Source organism: Festucalex cinctus, chromosome 12 (genome assembly GCF_051991245.1).
Source record: "Festucalex cinctus isolate MCC-2025b chromosome 12, RoL_Fcin_1.0, whole genome shotgun sequence".
Classification (NCBI taxonomy): domain Eukaryota; kingdom Metazoa; phylum Chordata; class Actinopteri; order Syngnathiformes; family Syngnathidae; genus Festucalex; species Festucalex cinctus.
Genome location: NC_135422.1, coordinates 1,716,894 through 1,737,559, shown reverse-complemented (window position 1 = coordinate 1,737,559; position 20,666 = coordinate 1,716,894). Strand labels below are relative to the sequence as shown.

General features: G+C 40.4%; 1 protein-coding gene across 12 annotated transcripts in view; it reads left to right on the top strand.

Annotated features, from left to right (window-relative positions):
* The window catches only part of myt1lb (myelin transcription factor 1-like, b), a 131,566-nt gene that overhangs the window by 74,355 nt on the left and 36,545 nt on the right, over window positions 1–20,666 (top strand). For all 12 annotated transcript variants that reach the window (XM_077537939.1, XM_077537945.1, XM_077537948.1 and 9 more), the window contains 2 exons: window positions 12,378–12,814; window positions 17,906–19,090. In XM_077537939.1, coding sequence (XP_077394065.1) covers window positions 12,378–12,814; window positions 17,906–19,090 — 1,622 coding nt within the window. The remainder of the gene's footprint in view (window positions 1–12,377; window positions 12,815–17,905; window positions 19,091–20,666) is intronic.

The following is a 20,666-nucleotide window of genomic DNA, read 5'->3' as shown; positions in this document are numbered from 1 at the left end:
AATCTGTTGCAATCCATTTCATGTTTGAAAAACATTGAAATAAAATATTAAGGCTTAATGTTCCATCATTCTAACATTTTTCCATGCGCAATGTATGAACCCTAGCCATAAGTAAGACGTTTTGTTGAATATTTCCATTAAAAAAATTATGTTTAAATATCAATTTGGCCGCATATCGAATCGATTCGAGAATTGTGCGTTGTAATATCGCGATATATTGCCAAATCGATTTTTTTTTTACACCTCTATTATACAGTATTTGTTTGAGACTCAAACTTAGGGATTTGGATGCCCCACTAAGTTTCTTATTGTAATCCTTTCATAACAACTGTGTCAAGCAAAAAAAAAAGTGGTTGGATGAATATGTGCAATAGAAATTCAAATGTATAACAACGGAGCGTTTGGTGTTCCACAGGGTTCAATTCTGGGGCCTCTGCTGTTTTCACTGTATCTGCTGCCCCTGGGTTCCATCTTATGAAAACAACGTTGGTTGCTTTATAAATATAGAGTTGAATTTGAGTGATGTGTCCTAACTGTATCAAAAGGTTGAGAACCACTGTTATACATTAACACGAATAAATTAATGCACATGTACGGTAATTTGTTTTTCAAATGGGTCCCAAGTTTTGCTGAAAATTTAACAATAACAGAGACAAGTATGAAAGATAATAATAATGAAAAGGGAAAAAAATTGTGGAAAATCACATATGCGCCCAGACTCATCATTTCTTATGACATTATCGTAATTTATTCCCGCACGCTTCGTTCTGTTAGCTGGTAGGCAAACAACTGCGGTGACATTTGTCTAGACGAATGCATGTGCTGGAGGAGGAAGTCTTTCACAAAATGGCTTTTGGGCTAGCAGCTAACGTGCTGCCTCCAGCGCGTGTGCGTGCTTTCGTGCTTTCGTGCGCGTGCGTTTAGAGTTGCATGATTGATTGAAGTCATTACAGTGGTAGAGAGACTCCTTACCTGGCTAATCCAGGAGTGAAGCTGCAGGATGACAGATAGCTGAATTACACGCCACACCAGTCGGCTGCCCGATGAGCTTTACTCGTGCTCGACAACTCGAGACTCGACCACCAAATTATGCAAAAGCGTGCGAGCGATACAAACAGTTCACTGCAGTACGGTAGATGCATACTGTATCACTGTCCTTAAGTATTATAGGATTTGTATCATTGGGATTTGCTGAGTTCATTTAAGCACAAATTTTATTAGGACCTCACACATAGGATAGACTTTTTTTTTTTTTTTTTTTTTTTTTAAAGGGTCGATACTGATGCTGATTATTAGTTGTCAAGGAGGCCGATAACCGATATTTGGAGCCAATATTCATTTTCACTTCAAGGGAAAATATTGGTGTCAAAATTTGAAAAAAAAAAAAAAGGGGGGGATCCATGTCTTAATTTTTTTTTTTTTTACACGTTTATTACACAGCTTTGAAAGATTTGCGAAATATTGGAGGTTGCTTTTTTTTTTTTGTCAATAGAATTCTTTGTTTTAAAATTCTAGCAATAACCTTCCTAGGTCATTAGCATGTCTGAAAATAAATAAATAAAAACTTTAAAAAAAAAAAAAAAAAAAGGGGGGGGGGGAAATCCACGTCTTAATTTGTTTTTTCTTTTTTTTTTTTACACGTTTATTACACAGCTTTGAAAGATTTGCGAAATATTGGAGGTTGCTTTTTTTTTTTTTTTTTTTTGTCAATAGAATTCTTTGTTTTAAAATTCTCCCAATAACCTTCCCAGGTCATTAGCATGTCTTAAAATAAATAAATAAAAACTTTAAAAAAAAAAATAAAAAAAAAAAACTTAAAAAGTAAACCGATCCATTTTGTTTTCTACCGTAAAAGTCAAAGATTTACAAAATTTCTAAATCTCTGAAATGAAGTTAATACAGTTTTAAATTGATCTATTATGAGCCGTATGTTTCTTCAAAATTCATCCGTGTAAAATACCCAATATTGGTGCTGATAATCGGTCCGGTCAATAATCAATCTATCTCTTCTTTCTGTGACGGCAAATTTGTCAAAATGACTACGATAAGGGGGTATAATACATAATATTCATAAATAAACTAGCAGACAGGAAGCAAAACTCCTGTAATAAAAAATATATGGATATATAAATTGCAGTTTTTTTCTTAAAAATATGACACAATCCCTACGAAAACCGTCTGTCAAAGGCAATTAGTAGTGTTATTAATTAACTGAAAAAACACTCCAATTTTTGAATATTTTCACATCCTTTCACCAATATGTCCATTTTGCCATCTGCCATTGTCGCAAGAGTTTGCTTATTCGTTTGAGTTATATTGTCAAATGTCAACAAAAAGGTCAACAATGCAGATTTGTATTTGTCCCGTTGTGTGAATTGGATTGCATTGGCTTGACATGACAACATTTCCCCATCCTTCAAATTATATAACGCAAATCTATAGTGGTCCGACTTAATGAAGTGCTGCTTGCAAAAAAAAAATAAAAATCAAACAATACAGCAGTTGAGCAGCCCCAAATCTCTTTTACGGCCTCTGCTTCATCCCAACGAGAAGCCTCGCCGGTCGCTAGATCGCCCATCCACGAAACTGCGGCGCCTTGATGGGAATAGTATCAGCAAGGTGCACACACAGCCTGTGAGGAGGCGTTTACCACCAAGCGCGATGTCGACATCGAAATAAATAAATAAAAGGAAAGAGGGCGAGCTTCTTTTTTTTTTTTTTTTTTTTTTTTTGGTGGCGCAAAGGAAGAAAGAATGAAAGGTGGAAAGTCATGTTGTGACTTTAAGAAGCTCAAACTGGCTCGCCGATGTTGACGAGGACGCTTGCGGTGGCATGGATAAAAAAGGGAGTCGAGCAAGAAGGCAAGAGTGTTTTCCTAAAGCTGAGACGGGGCTCGTTAGCTGCGGGCTACAACTGTTGGAGACGTGCTATTGAATGAGAACAACAGGCTCATCGAACCACTGAGCTGAACCAGCCCGCTGCTGGCTTTCTGATTCCTCTCAGCTACGTACATCGCACGCACCGTGTTCAACATCAAAAATGGTTGTCGTCGAGACATCGGACTTGTTTGTTGTCTCTCCGAACATGAGGGGACTATAAGTAAACAAGTCTTAAATTGTTAAGACCCGGATGGACATTTAGGGGAGAGCTTACATAATGTCTATTAAAACGCATTCACTCGCCGCCATTTTCACATTTCGCAATCCCGTTCGCTGTTTTACTGCATTTTGACTGATTTTGCAAGGCCCACAGAATATTGTGTTCAATTGCTATAAAAGCAAAAGAAAGATTAAAGTCTCTTCTTACACCAGGAAAAAAAAAAAAAGTATGTTTCTATCTGTTTCCGTTTTGCAGCAATTAGCATTAGAAGAGAGCTAAGTTTCATCAGTTTTCGCAAATCTATTTAAAATTGTAAGTAATTGAGCTTTTTTTTCTAGATGGCCCTGGTTGAGCTCCTTTGCTCTGCTGCCACTTGCTGGCCGTTTGTGTAATAACTACCATTTCTGCAACCGTTCTTTGCAGTTGAGAGGCTGCATCAAAGCCTTCTGTATGCTCTAGCATAAAAAAAACAAAAAAACGTATAACTACGTCTTTGCAGTTGAGAGGCTGCATCAAAGCCTTTTGCATGCGCTAGCATAAAAAACCCAAAAAACAAACGTATAAATACGTCTTTGGGACACTTACAACATTTTAAAAAAAACGTATTTACACGTCATTGGGAGCAAATGAGTTAAGTTGCATTGATGAGGGATTATTTAGATGGCGCCATAGCTAGCACCTTCATATTTTACAAGTTTCAGTGGGAGGTGACAGCCGTGCTGCTGCGTGCGCAAGAACGAGCCGCGCGGCGGCTGAGATGTGAGCTGGAGCTTTGAGCCGCCAGAAAACGCCCCAAATTGCAGTCGTCTGCCATGTGCTGAGCCTCCTGCACCAAGACTCTTGTCTTTTGTTCTCCCCCTGCTTGCGGGAGAAGCCTGACAGCTCTGAAATGATCCGCTCTGCTCGCTCGCTCGCTCTCTCTCTCCTCGTCAGACAAACATGCACACAAAGTCGTGTTTCCAATGTTCATTATTTTACAGGTGATTCACACTAAATTTCAAAATAAAAACAGACAACATAATTTAATTTTCCGTCTTAGAAAAGATTAGAACAGAAGGAAATGTTCCCTCGTTTTCTGTGGGGTTAGGTTGTAAAAAAAAATAAAAAAATACCCACAATAACTGAAATGCGCGAAGTAGTTTGCTTCTTGTTTTATATTTATTATAAATGTTTTACGGCTCTAAAACCTCTCACCACACAGTATGTACACTTTTCTCATGGAGCTATTTTCATTTTCTCACACATTTCTCTCTTGTTTAAACAACCTCAATGTTCAAACCTTCATACATTTTATAAAATTGGTACATTACTGTAAAAAAAAAAAAAAAAAAAAATGCATGCAAAATTGCACCCCCCCCCCCAAAAAAAATCCGCGAAACAGTGAGGCTGAAAAAAGTGAACCGTGCTATAGCGAGCGAACACTGTTATCTTAAAATAGTTTCATCTCCTTCGTATTTTTTTGTGAAACACAAAATATGAACGAACGAACGAACGAACGAACGAACGAACGAACGAACGAATCAATGAATGGAAAAACAATGACCAAACAGATGGTAAGGCCTGTCGGTAATCGCTCTGGGAGCGCTCCGTAATCTTGTGGAGGGGAGACGCAAGGGAAAGGGGGGGGGGGGGGGGGGGGGACACAAGGCTCGAGCCATATTTCATGGTCAAAAGCATAGTAAAAGCCTGGAAAAAATGCTCACAAATATAGCGCATATATAGACCATGTAACAACTCTCTAGACCGGGAGGGAAAAATGGAGTGCATTGAAAGACATGAACGTGTATGTGTTTGTCTTAGTGTAGATGCAGGTGCACAAGGCATATCGTCTCATTGACATGGAGATAGCCTTCTCGTTTCCTTATTTGCAACTTGCAAAGAAGTGCTAACTTCACAATGCTATTTAGCATATGGGCGGTCCAAAGTTGGACCATCTCTTTCGACGTGGAATGAACGGGCCGTTCGCGATTCTCCCGAAATTCCCAATGGCCACCACGCCCCCCGGCAGAATCCAATACGAGCGAGAGAAATAATGCGGCACGGCAACTGGCATAGACAAAAGGAGCGATCTGACGCCTTCCTGGTGTGGCCGCAGAGCTAATGACTGAGAACTGATTACCAATTGCTCACAGGTGTGTGCTTCATTGCTCAACTAAAACTGCCTGCTGGGCCGCCGAAGTGAAACAAAGAAAAATACACGACTAACGGGGAAAAAAACAAAAAAACTAAACACAACGCAGAGTGGAACAAGGATGCTAACCTCGGCATAAATAGACCATTACATTATATTCAGTATTGAAAAGTGTGCCATATAAGCTATACGCAAGTAGAAAAAAAACCCTCATTATTTTTATGAATATTAATAGTCACCAAATGTGTCCTTTTCATTTAACCCATCACAGCAGTGGACATAGTGGCACACACTGGAGCAAAGGTTGATTTAATGCCCATGGAGCAGTTCAGGGTATTGGTATCTTGCAACCGTGAGTCGAGTGAGTCTTGGGATTGGACTGTCTGCCACATCCTCTGTAATTCTTTCTCTCTCTCCACACTTGACAACAGGGGTGTGCTCAAAAAAATCGATATAGCAATATATCGTTGCGGGCCTCATTACGATACACGTATCGATACGCGGGCGTCAGAATCGATTTTGCTTGTTAACTTTAAATAGGCAGTTAACGTTTGCCTTTGCAGCTTGCATTGTACCGGAAAAATAAAAACGTCTTTGAAGTTAATTGCCCTCAATTAATGCAAAAATAGCTCACCAGTGATTGGACACTGTCTTGCTAAGAAAAATGAAAGCAGAGGAAGAATATCAACATTTATTTACTTATAAACTTAACATGGCACGTGTCTCAATGTATCAATTTTCCTATATTTTGTTTAAAAAAACAAAACAAAATAAAACGTGTTACATGATAAAAAAAATGCTGTTTTTATTTCCCCAAATATTTCAAATAAGCACATTTTGGAGCTGTAATTTTAATACTTTGATGTTTTTGCTCATATCGACTCATGCCTATTAGTAAATGTTCCCGGTGTGTCTGTGAAAACTGCTCCTTGCTCTGCAGTGCGTGCACATTTCGACCAGGCGTGCCGCTTGGTGGTAAACCAGACAAGCTACTAACAAAAACATTTTTTGCCATCCAACATGATAAACATATCCTTTAGGTATACATATGACTGTTATTATAAAATGCAAGTAAATTAATGTAAAATATCGGGATACGTATGGCTTTGAAGATCATGTATTGGGATACATATGTATCGCGATACGTATCGTATCGCGAGGTTGGCAGCAATACCCAGCCCTACTTGACAAATAATATTGATGATTATGATCATTTGTTTGCCCACATACCAGGGCTTCCCGCTTCCCTAAAGGTAAACAATAGGGGTGTTAAAAAAAAAATCGATTCGGCAATATATCGCGATATGACATCGCGCAATTCTCAAATCGCTTCAATAGGCGGCCGAATCGATTTTTAAACATCCATTTTTGATGGAAAAATATTCACCAAAACGTTCACACCTTAAGCATGAAAGAATGTTATATTAATGGAACATTAAGCCTTAATATTTTATTTCAATGCTGTTGAAACATGAAACCGATTACAACCTGTATAAGACTGAAGTTTCAGAAAAATAAACAATTCATTTTCATGCAAATCTTACAATGTACAAGTTTACTGATTAGTATTTTCTAAATTTGAATTTAAAAAAAATCGCAACAATGGACTTATAAATTTGTATCGGGATTAATCGGTATCGAATCGAATCGTGACCTGTGAATCGTGATGCGAATCGAATCGTCAAGGTACTAGGCAATTCACACCCCTAGTAAACAAGAACAATCGGGTATATAACTAATATAATAACAGTACTGCATATGTTATGGCATGAAGTGTCAACAACAATAATATGAACAGTCGTAATAGAAATGTGCTGTGTGCAAAATTGTCTGTATGTGACAATAACAGCAAGTGACTACATGCGTCTTTTGTCTGAAAGAAGGGAAAGAAACATTCTCGATTCTCGAGGCCTTTACTTACTTGTCTGACTACAGCTCCCATTTTTTTTTCTTTTTTTCTAAGGGCCTGGCTACCCTCACAGTCAGCCAGTGAGGATAGCCAATCCCTCATGGATTTCTGGAGGCTATCACCATGGAGACGGTGCTCTGCCACACGTGTCTATAGATCCTGCTGCTGGGTAGAAGCCACAAGCGGAGGTGCTGCATTGCCCGCATCACTTCGTCTATGGAGAAGCAACAATGAGCGCAGGTTGCGCAAGAGATAAGATTCGGGCGATATGTAGCGTACTGTGTATAATATTTACAGGCGGAGCTGCAATGCAGAGAGGCGAATTTTTGGTGTGAGAAAGTTGGGTGACTGGAAAGGAGGATTATGGAGGAAAAAAAAATCTGCAGCGAGAAGGGGGGGGGAAGAAGCAGCCTGATCCTTGTGTCATGGAGACAAATAGCATGTGATGCTAATGACTGGCTAAAGCTTTTTCCCCCCGCTGAGAAGAGCCGCTAATATGACTGCTAATAAAGGTGCCATGCAACGCCGTCGCATTCCAGCAGTCGCTCAGCTGTCACCCAAAATTAGCCAAACGGGAGCCCTCCGTCTCTTGCCTCTCCTCTCCGGTCTCACATTAAGGCTCCGCAAATGGGCTTTCCCTCTCTTCAAGTGTTATTTCTGCATGTAAGGGCCACTTTCTCAAAGTGTAATAGAATTTGTTCCATCCCATAATGCCGAGGGTAGCCACTCCATAAAATATGAAGTGGTCTTTCCGCAATGTGAAGCCCTTTTCCTCCTTGATTGCTACCTCTCCTGTGCACTCTTTCTTGAGGATTTCCCAGGGGACATCGTTTTTAGCCAATATTTGCGATTTTTTCATCATTAAGTGTGTCAATTTGAGCAATCAATTTTTCCACTTAACATTGTTCTGTGTTGTAGTTGCAAAGTCTTGAAGCAGTAGAAGTCTAAATTATTTTCCTGCATGGCATGCACCTTTTTGACCTAAATAGGGTCCAAAGTCCGGAAGAAGTGGGAAAAAACCCACAAAAAATTGGAGTGTTTTCCAAACAAATCATGCAAGTGCTTCCCTGTAGCGATTCTTGACGGAACAAGTTTAAACTTTTTTTAGCTAAATGCGATGCAAAGCAAAAATAAAGTCGGGTTATTTGTCCATGGTCGTTCAAAAATATTACTGTTGCTGTAACTTTATTTGCAAATTCAACTTAAATGACGAGAAAACGTCCTTTGTGGAAAATTGCGTATAATTTTCCATCTGAGGCAGACCACGAGTAATTTTTGTTCCTCAAAGACACCAAATGCAGTAAGCATTAATGTGGTTATATCATGGATATTTGACATTTTTTGTACAGTCGTGTGTGTGTGGTTTAAATGTCTACCTTGGTGATCTGCTTGCTTTTTTTTTTTCATCTCCGCTATGACTCGATTCCATAGATAAGCGCTTGTCAAAAAAAACAACAACAACAACAACTGTGGGGCATATTCACTAAAGGTTTGCGTCGCCTTTGCACGGCGCCAACCGGTAAAAATGGCGCAATCCGGGAGCACCTAATTCACTAAACACGCGCCGGTGGGGAAATCTGTCACTAAGTGCGCTGCCAACCAGATTGTGCCACGGTGCGCCGGTGTTATTTGCGCGTATGTAAATGAGGTAATTTGCATATATGTGACGCAAAATATGCCCACCCCAGTGCAAATGAGACTCATCGATATGCAGCGTCAAATTCCCGAACGCCAGGGGGGGTTCGTGTCGCAGACGGGGCCGGGTGAATTTGTCGGCTGCATGACGTCACAAAAAACTAATACTGAAACTAACAAACTGAACTAAAACTAAGCTTTTTTTTAGAGAACTAAACTAATAAAAACTAACAGAACCACGCTGAAAACTAATAAAAACTAACTAAAATGAAAAATTGCAAAACTATAATAACCCGACTGCCATATTACAAATCAATTGGTTTATATACCGTAGCATTTTTCTAAATATGCAAAAGCACAAATCAATTATTTGTACAATTTTTAGGACTAAACACAATTTCTCTTCATAACTTTATGTGGCCCTTGCGTCCTTCGGATTTTCTGTATGTGGCCCTCAAATGAAAAAGTTTGGACACCCCTAACCGAGATCCTTTTATCCGTGTTTAATTTTGGTGAAATGTACAGTGCATTCACATTCCTTCCATTCCATCCTTCTCACCTGCTCTCCTCTCATGACTTGGCAGCAGCTAACCTACCGGGTCCTGCCGGTGATTTATCTCGAGGGTCCTGGAAGGGAGGAGCTGCACTGAGTGGCATTTTAATGTGATTTGAAGGTGTTTGGCTGGAAAGACTATTGATCACAGTGCTGCAGCTTGCTCACACGCACGCACGCGCGCACACACTGCACACTGCCCCCCCCCCCCGTAGACCCTCTTGCGGCCCGGGGCAGAGGCCTGGCTGTCACGCAGGGAATGAGTTTCCATGTGGGTTTGGATTAATGAAATAGGGCCCCTGGTTGCAGAGTGGGCCAGGGGGTCAGGCCATTAAGGAATCCCTGGGCAGAGTGAGATTGAGCCTGCCAGGCAGAGTGCACGCTGACTGACTGATGGACATTCAAGGAAAGGGGAGAGGATGTTTGAAAACTTGACTGACAGAGTTCTGCAGATCCTTAAAAAAAAGTCTTGAAAGGCATTAAATCCATTAATCGAAATACGAGGGGTGTGAATTGCCTAATACCTGACGATACGATTCATAGGTCACGATTCGATTCGATACCGATTAATCCCGATATGAATTTACAAGTCGATTGTTGCGATTTTTTATTTTTTTTTACTCAAATTTAGAAAATAGCATTTCACAAACACTTAACAGTGTTCCCTCGTTTTCCGCTGGGGTTAGGTTCCAAAAAATACCCGCAATAAATGAAATCCGCGAAGTAGTTAGCTTTATGTTTTACAACTCTTATAAATGTTTTAAGGCTCTAAAATCCCAGACCGCACAATTTAGACACTTTTCTCATTGAGGCATTTACATGTTCTCACATTTCTCTCTTGTTCAAACATTGACAGTGTTCAAACCTTCATAAATTTTATAAAATGGGTATATTACTGTAAAAAAAATATGCAAAATTGCACTTAAAAAAAAATCCGCGATACAGCGAGACCGCGAAAAGTGAACCGCGTTATAGCGAGGGAAGACTGTACACTGTAAGATTTGTATGAAAATGTATTATTTATCTGAAACTTCAGCCTTATAACTGTAAGCCACTGTATTTAACAGACAGTTTCATATTTGAACAGCATTGAAATAAAATATTAAGGCTTAATGTTCCATTAGTATAACATTTTTCCATGCTTAAGGTGTGAACTCTAACCATAAGTAAGACGTTTTGTTGAATATTTTTCCACCAAAAATGGATATTTAAAAATCGATTCTGCCACCTATTGACTCGATTCGAGAATTGCGTCCTGTAATATCGCGATATTATTGCCGAATCGATTTTTTTAACACCACTAATAATAATAATAATAATAATAATAATAATAATAAAATACAGTATTCAATTCAGTAATCGATATATTTCCTCACATACAGTACACAAGCTTGTGCCATTCATTCAGTTAAGACATTTTTTTTGTGTGTGTGTGCGTGTAAAAGTAGAGTCGGGCCAGGGGAAATATCCAGAGGTTGTGTGAGCGTTTGTAAAATAGCAGCCCAGGGATATTTCACAGCCGAGTGAACGTGCCCAAAACGTGTTTAGCTGCAAGCTTGGAAAGGGGCTTTATTTGATGGCCAAAACACTCCGGGCTCATCATAATTCCGACTGTGTGGGTTGCTTTTGTTCAAAATGTGCCAGATTTGCGCACACGCGTGCGCTCGCTCTTCGTCAAAAGTACAAATAATTCCAAACGCGCATACATGTTGCTCAGGTATCTGTTTGGCGCTCGGGGAGTTGAAATAGTTGAAGGTCGTGCGGTCGATAGCCACAACAAAATACGCAAGTGATCTGATTAGGTTTTGTGTTCCTCCTACAAAATAAAAAGGGGCCTAGAGAAATGCATTCAAATCATACACGCCTTGGCAAGATTCAATTAATCAGACTTCATGTTGTCTTTTTTCCCCGTTTTATCACAATTCCAGACAGGCAGTTGTCTTTTGATGTGCTGGGTTCATGTCAGAACAAAGGCATATCAGTTTGCTGCAACGTGTTTGCACAGCATACAAAAGTGATTGTTTCGCCTGAAGAACAAATTGGTTTAACCTGCCAAAAAAAAAAGGAACTAAACCTCTGCTCAGTTTAAAATAGAAATCATCATCAACAGCGTGGAACTGTGTTTATTGTATTTCAATTTTAATGCAGTCCTAATTTAAGTACAGTCAAACCTCGGTTTTCGAACGCTTCTGTTCTCGACCAAATCGTTTTTCGACCAGAAAATTCGAGAATTTTATGTCTCAGAACTCGTCCAAGAAAAATCGGTTCTCGAACTGAAAAAAGCCGAGCGTACCTGAACGCCACTCACTCGCCGAGTGCAGAAAAGGCTACAAAGCTGTCTTATTCCTTAAGTCTGATATGGTCAACTTTAACTGCGTAACTGAGACGAATCCTAATTTGAATAATTTGTAGTCTGTTCATTGGAAAGCGAGTTCACGTGACACAATTTTACCCTCGCGTTGTTGCGTGTGGCCGCTTGAACAGAATCAGTCTTGGCCAGCAGCGATAGCAGCAGGAAGTCTGGCGCTAGCTAGCGTGTGCGTCAATGACTGGTTGTTGTCTTTATTTCTTGTCTGTAACCTTCTTGCCAGAATCAGCTATAGCTTGTGCCTTCTAAAATGTTTGTTACGAATGTTTGCCCGGTGTTTCCTCATCCGTACGTTACCACATAGCACTCGTTAGTTGATGTTGCGCTGTTAAGCCCGAAACCGGAAGTGTCACGATTTACTTTCACAATAAGAGCCGGAAGTGATGTTATAAATGACGCTAGCTTAACTGCGCTAATTTAATTTGTGTAAATGGTTTCGGATTTCGAACGATTCGCTTTTGGAACAGCCTGCTGGAACGGATTATGTTCGAAAACCGAAGGTTTGACTGTAGTTCCATTTTATATTTACATTATTTTTCTTGCTGTGATAACTCGTCACGTTAGTTGCACCGCTTCCCTTCAGTTTTGTGGAGCGCAGCACCTGAACAAAAGAGAAAGTGAACGTTTATGTCCAGGTGAGGCGAAGCGCTAATGGCGGCTCTCTCTTATCTCTCCCATGCAGTGTGTATGGATGCCCTGTGGCCAAGAAGAGGAAGAGTCTAGACAGACAAACCTTGGAGACCTCCCCCAAAAGAAGCACCTACCTTGACGACATGGACAACTCCACAATGGAGGAGTGCTACGAGACGGACGGAACGGAGGAGATGGACGACAGAGAGGAGGAGGAGGAGGACGGAGCACTAGAGGAGGAGGAGGAGGAGGAAGAGGGTGAGGTGGAAGAGGTCGAAGGCTATATGGACTACAACGAAGAGCAAATGGAGCATGAGGACGGCGAGATGGGGAGAGGGGAGGGCGAGGAAGAGGTAGATGTGGAGGAAGAAGAGGAAGACGAAGAAGAGGAGGAAGACAGGGTGGAGGAGGAGGAAGAGGACGAGGAGACAGTGGCGGTGGAGGACTATGAAGACGAGGAGGAGGAGGAGGAAGGGGGGCAAGGGCAAGGTGAGTAAATTGCGATTCACATCAGAATACTGTGCAAGAATTTAATTATCATGATTTAAAAAAAAAAAAAAAAAAAGTTCCTCGTGTGCATGATTTGCATATTCATGCTTGTATTTACATATTTGATGGGCTGTGTGAAGTATTTGGGGCTGGTCGACATGATGTTCAAACATTGTGTTTTGCATTCGAATGAGGAAATGAGATCAGTAGAAACATTCAGGAAGAACAGCATGTCTGTGATCGCATGTCCCTTTGAGAGTTTTGTTTAGATCGCTCATTCATTAGTTTACACATTTTACTCATATAAAGCCATTTTCAAGCTTTTATTACACTACACTGATGCAATGATAACATTTTTAGAACCTTAACTAATTTCCTTCCGATATAAAGAATTTATCAAAAAGGATTTTTTAAGTCATCTGGGGCCTCTTCCACAACTATTTCTGAATTAAAGACGAGAAATTATGCTAAACTACTCAAATAAATATGATTGACTTTGCATTCTCAAGTATGTCCTTTCACCAGTATCAAAATGTAAAAATGTTGTAATAAATACATCCATCTAAATCCACAGACGACTGAGCGGTTTTTGGTCCGGGTACAGCCTGAACTGATCGGCATTGCAGGCCAAAATGTATAAACAGTATTGACAAATAAGTATTCGCTGTTACACTTTGAATCAATGGAAAATTTAGCGGTATTTAACTCGTTGTTCTCAAGGGCCACATAGTAGTTATGCTTTTTCTCAGATGTCCATTATAACACGGAAACCACATATATAAATATATCAGATATGGGTAAGTGCCAATATCTGGGGTCCAACAAACACCGAGACTAACACTGAGCAGCGAGTTGACATACACTAAGAGAGGAAATTCTGCGTTTTCGGTTCCAGGACAGCTGATTTGAGGTAGTTCTATCAACGTAGAGTAGTTTCACCTGGCATGACCACGATACTTAACTCATTCGCTCGCCGCCATTTTCACATTTCGCCCACCCGTTCGCTCCCGGCTGTTTTACTGGATTTTGACTGATTTTGCAAGGCCCACAGAATATTGTGTTCTATTGCTATAAAAGCGTGGAACCTATCAAAAGAAAGATTAAAATTTCTTCTTTCATCAGGAAAGAAAGTGTGTTTCTATCTGTTTCCGTTTTGCAGCAATTAGCATTAAAAGAGAGCTAAGTTTCATCAGTTTTCACAAATCTATTTAAAATTGTAAGTAATTGAGCTTTTTTTCCAGATGGCCCTGGTTGATCTCCTTTGCTCTGCTGCCACCTGTTGGCCGTTTGTGTAATAACTACCATTTCTGCAACCGTTCTTTGCAGTTGAGAGGCTGCGTCAAAGCCTTCTGTATGCTCTAGCATAAAAAAATAAAATAAAAAAAACGTATAAATACGTCTTTGGGACACTTACAACATTAAAAAAACGTATTTATACGTTATTGGGAGCAAATGAGTTAAAAAGACCACATCAATGGAGCCCCGATTCGTTGAGTCACCATGGCAAAGGGGAAGCAGAGTGTGGTGTCACCCTCTGCTTCTGTGTTTTTCTTTTGTTTTTTTGTTCCTCCCAACTGAAAATCTTTATTTGATCATATGGCAAATTTGAGCATGTATTTAGAAAAAAAAAAAAAAAAAACACCGCAGCGGCTCCCCCCTCGAGGAAGGCGGTGTGGGAGAACGTTGCTGCTCGGATCAATGCGTAAATTTAAATGTAGTCCTTTGCAATCACGATAAAAATACAGGGGAAACCTGTTGCTCATTAATTCATTTCATTTAGGTGCAATCCTGCGGGGGAGCAGTATAGAACTGAATTGTCAAATAATTCTATACAGTAGATTGAACAAATTGATGGGTATTTAGTTTTAACATCTAAAGTCAATTAAATAGCTCAACGGTTGTTGAGTGTACAAAAAAAAAAAAAAAAAAAGTGAATCCAAGAAACATGAAGTGCGTGATTGCGCTAGCGGGCCGCGTATCACAATGTGGCGCGCCAGATCTAGCCCCCAGGCCTTGTGTTTGACACCTGCGTTTTTGAATGTTCATTTAATTCTAACGTTCGTGCGTTTGGAACGCGGGAGAAAGCTGGCATACCTCACGAGCGTTGTAAGAATATGCAAACTCCACGCAGGTGATCTATCAGATCCTCAAAGCCAGACTTCCTAAACTGCGAGGCCGGCATGCTAACCACTTTGCCGTTGTAACCACCACACTCGGATGCTAAAAGTAGCAAGGTTCGCGACCGGGATTCGGGAAACTTCAGGCCCATATGTTGCCCCCCGCCGACCCCCTCAACCGCCCCCCATCTTCTTTGACGTGCCTAACACCAGATTTGGCAGGTTTCTCTCCAGCAGACTCTGCTTTTGCACCCCCGCATCGCGATTGGACCTGACAGTGCCTTCAAGTCCAATTAAGAGTGAGGCTCTGAGGGGGGAGTGTGTTAACCCCGTTTGACGCTCGGCTCTACCCACCCAAAGTGTTGATGTGGCGCCTGAGCAGCCGCGCTCTTATTTTCTTGCAGACATGTGAAAACACAATCGCCGACCGATTCGTTGCATCCTGTTACATCCTTCGACGACTGAGATCGACTCCTTACCTAGCATGTATTTTAATATGGAGGACCAAAACTGCCAACATTCGAAATAAATACATTTCTGAATAAATAAATAAATAAATAAATGACTAAAAGTGAAAATAAAAATGAATATAAAAAATATAATTTCAAAATTATATCTAATTATATCAGCGTGTCTTTGGTTTAGGACCGCCCCCTCATTTGAATAACATTTCCACTTGGCTGTACGGCCCAAAACTGCCAAAATTCAAAATAAATACATAAATAAATAAATGACGAAATAAATAAATGACGAAATAAATAAATAAATGATGAAATAAATAGATAAATAAATGACTAAATAAATAAATTACTAAATAATTCAATAAATGTCTAAATAACTAAATAAATGACGAAAAGTGAAAATAAAAATGGATTTATTTCCATTTATATTTATTTTTTTAGATATAATTTTGGAATTATATTTATTATATTAATTTTTATTTTCACTTTTAGACATTTATTTATTTATTTAGTCATTTATTTAGTTAGAATTTTGGCAGTTTTGGTCCTCCATATTTTACCAGCAAACGATTAAAACACAATACGATTCAGAAGTCACTCAAACTCATTCTAAGCACTGAGCTCTGTAATAATAACATAATGTGCCTGATTAGAATGGAATCGCTTTCAGCATTTTAATTGGCAGTATTTTCCCATAGAGGTGCAAAAGAAATCTTTCCATATGCATCATTATTATGATGCCCCACGTTCACCCCACGACGGCGGTTCCGGATTGTAGATTCCAATCACATAAACGTAATAGAGGTGACATCCCGGAGCTCGTGCCGTGCTCCTCTGTGGCATGTACGTCTCTGCAGCTAATCCAAAGCCAATTCACGGCAGGATGGCGTCCCGTTTCCTTCCCTTAATCTGTTTCACTTCCACATTCCTTTTGTGTACTGTGATTGCTCCTCTAATTGCTTCCCTGTGCCACGTGTCATACCATCGAAAATTAAACCCCGCCAGTGCAGGAGGTTTCTGTTAACTGTCAAAAATATGCGCTTGGACATTTGTGACTGTTCCCTCCTTAGCAGCAGTAGCGCTCTTCTTTGAATGTTGTAGCTCTGTGTGTGTGTGCGTGTCTTGTGTGAGTGAGACCCCCGACACTAGTTTAACAAAATACATTTCAGTCGACACATCTTAGACTTAGACTTGACTTTATTGATCCCTTTGGGATGGCTCCCTCTGGGAAATTTACATGTCCAGCAGCAATGACAACAGATAAGAATTGATATAATAATAATTAATTTAAAAAAAATCAATCAATCAATAAATAAGGTTATTACACCAAATATTGAATTAATAATAATAATAATAATAATAATACAAATAAAAATAAAATATAAAATACAAATTCAATCATCAATAAATATTATTTATTTATTGATTGAATTTTTATTTTTTATTTTTTTATTATTATTATTATTATTATTATTATTATTATTATTATTACCTTATTATTATTTATTCAATCTCTGGTTTAATAACCTTATTAAAAGGTTATTACACCAGAGATTGAATTGAATGTGAATGTGAATGTGCTCACAGGAAGAGTCAATTTATTGACAATAACAAATTTTGCACCCTCTGATCTGGATGTGAGAAACTAACGACAAGGCTTTCGAATGATTAAAAATGAAGTTTGGTTAAAATATTTGCCACTCCTGCTCCTTGGCAGTTTTCTCGAGCAATACGACAGTTGATATGACTCACGGAGTGGATTTATTTTGTTTAAAATATTAATCTGGATTTAGCAAGGTCTGGTCTCAGACAGAATAAATCATGGTCAGAAGTTGAGGGAAATGGGACAAGGAAGAACCAATTAATTTAGCATAAAGATTTTTTTTCCCCTCTCCTCCTCATCACTTTCAACAGCATCATTTGTTCATGTGGGAATACTGTATATTGTAAGCGGCACGCACATGTGATGTCGGTGCAAAGCCCTATTTGTCTTGTTGGTTCAAACCAGAAATGTGAAAGCAAAGATTGGAAGTGCTCCAGTAGTGAAGATTGTAAATTACGAACAGAAAAGGTTCAACAAAATATTGCAGCTTGTCAGAATAAATTACACACTGAAAAGAAGTCTTAAAGTTGATTATGATTACACCGGTGATTCTCAAGATCTTCAATTTGTCATCTCACAGCGAGTTACACTGAATAAAACATTGTATTAATGGTCATTTCCAAATATGAAGTGACTTTAGTCATTGTGCTTATGATTAGAATTCAGATTGCATGAAGCAGCGTCACGATATTTCCAAGAACATCTATTCCTGGAGTAATATCAAACTGCAATCTAACTTCCTGTGCTGATTCCCAATTCAGAACAGAAGCCGCTGTTAAGACCGTCAAAGTACATCATTAGTGGCAGCAAATAGTTCCTTATCCAATTGAGAAGGACCAAGCCCAGAAATCTGGATAAGCAGGATGACGTAAATGAAATTAAAAGATGTTTGTTCTGTCTCGACACACAGAGGAGGAGCCAATGAGTGGTGGTGAGGGCAACAGCGGAGGCGGCGGCGGCGGCAATCCCAAGTCGGGTCCTCCAGCGGAGAAGGACGACAACAACAACGACGAGTATGAAAACTATGATGAGCTTGTGGCCAAGTCGTTGCTCAACCTGGGCAAGATCGCAGAAGACGCCGCCAACCGGGCGATGACCGAGTCGGAGATGAACAGCAACTCCTCTCACAGCGCTGAAGAGGAGGAAGAGGAAGAAGAGGAGGAGGAGGAGGAGGAAGAAGAAGAGGAAGAGGAGGAGGAAGAAGAAGAGGAGGAAGAAGAAGAAGAGGAGGAGGAGGAGGAGGAAGAAGAAGAGGAAGATGAGGAAGAGAGCGAAGAAACGCCAACGGGAAATCAACATGACCTGAGCTTGGACGTTCATAGCGATGTGGTTCGAGAGACGGTGGACTCGCTCAAACTCCTTGCACAAGGACATGGTGCCATGCTGTCGGACAATTTAGAGGGACAGGACTATGCGGAAGGCCTTGCTGGAAACGGAGACTGTTCCCACAACGGCGTCGGTGCGCACAACGGCGGCAATGGACTAAATAAGCCCACCGGTAACGGACAATTCGAAAACAGCGACGAGGAAGTGTGTCTAAGCAGTCTGGAGTGCCTACGGAATCAATGCTTCGATCTTGCTCGGAAACTTAGCGAAACGAAGCCCGCGGACCGCAACGGCTCATTCCAGCAGAATCATTACCTATGCGGGGACATGAACCAGCAGCCCCAACATCACGGCTACGGGGACTTCCAGCACAGCCAGGACGACAGACGGGCGCTGGACAGGAACTATTCAGACATGGACAATCTGTTGAAGCTGGAGGAGCAGCTGAGCCCGCGATCCAAGGCCTTCGCCAGTTGCGTGCAGGGGGACCGTTTTCACCACCGGGACTTTGACGAGGACACGGCCTCCGTGACGTCAGACAGGTCCGAGGAAGTGTTTGACATGACCAAGGGCAACCTTTCCTTGTTGGAGAAGGCCATCGCGCTGGAGTCCCAACGAGCGAAGGCGCTGCGGGATAAAATGGAGGCGGAAGCGGCCAGGAGAGACGGCGTGAGGTACGGCCATGATGACCACGGCTCACGGCATGCCTACGCGGTTGAGCGTAAAGGACGACTCCCCGATGGAATGAAGAAGCTGTTCTATCACAAAGGTGAGTGCGTAACAATGACACGCTCAGAAGAATGGCATCTATCAAGAAGTCTATGTGGCCTGTATCATAGCTGCATGTTTGATGTTTGGAGCAAAACAACCTGCATCAAAATTGCTCAAGAATTCAATGAGTTATAATGAACTTCTCGGAGCCAAAGACACGGCTTGCTCTATTGCTAATATATCTTTGGTCTCCGCAGCTAGCTCATGTGCCAAGTAACGTTCAGGCGAACATAACGAACGTTCGGGATGTTTGCTGTGAGTACCACGAATTTTGCAACACCAAAGTTTCCAGTAACCTACAGATTCAACCGTTGGCCACAACACGAGATTCCGGGAAATACTTAACCCCTCCCATTTTAGCAGTGAGTCCAACTTCTTGTAAATACATACAGGTACATACATACATTTTTCATAGGCTGCTTTCTTTACAAAGAATAATCTTGACTTTTGAGTGACACTGTCATACAGGGAATAATTTTACAATATGGTTTAAAATAAGAGAAACGCCACTCAGTATATTGTGGTACACAGTGGCGGAGTGATCCCTGGAGAAGTGGGTAGGCTATACTCTCAATTTTCACCATTTTTTATTTTTTTTTAAGTAGTCTAGAAAAATGTCCTTTTTTAGAAACGGTGACATGTAAGGAATTAAAAATCTGTCATTTGTACTTTCAAACAATAATAAAATTAGCATAGTAGGGAACATTGAAAAAAAATAATGAAAAACAGTCTGGTTGGACTTCAGTTTTGTTTTGTGCTGAGTCTTAAACTATTTGTCACCATTTTAGTTTTTGACTTAGCGGTACTTAAAAATCAAGTACTAGCCTAACTACAATAAAACTTAACTAGAGCATTAGTGTGTAACCGGCAGCGTTCACGTCACAATCAAGTATCCCGTGTACGGGGGCAAATCACTTCACCTGAGCTCGATTTCTGGGTCCCCATCGTGGCTTGGAGCATTTGAAGGATTGTTTTCTTCGACGTAACCTGCCCTACTCTGCCTCCGATTGGCTCATCAGTTGTCATGCCAAAAGTTACCCAATCTCAGCAGCGGATACCAGACAATATTCCCTCTTAATTTTCCGTGTGTCTGTGCAGTCACACAAACTTCTTTGGACACAAACTCTGGACTGATTACTTGCATGGCACATACAAACACATTTGCTCAATGTAGAATTTTCAATCAACACGTGCATGCATGTTTTTGGACTGCATAAGAAAGCTAGCAAAGCGCAAAGGAAACGGGCAAAACTCCACAGATGAATGCTTGAGGCACAATTGAATCCAGAACCTTTTGACTGTGATGCAGATGTGCTAATTAAAACGTTCGCCACGAAATAAAAGGGGGAAAAAAATGATACACAGCATGTTATTGAACTCTTGATACAGTTCTTTCATTTGATCTCATGAAAACGTGTGGGTTTGCGTAACCTCACATTTTCCTTCATTGTAAAGGCTCAAATATAAAATATATTAACCACACGCTGTTCTCTGATGTCCATCCTTGACTGCAGACAGCAGATAACCCCGCATGCATTTTTGTGTTTCCCCGAGACAAGCCTTTTGCAGCCAAT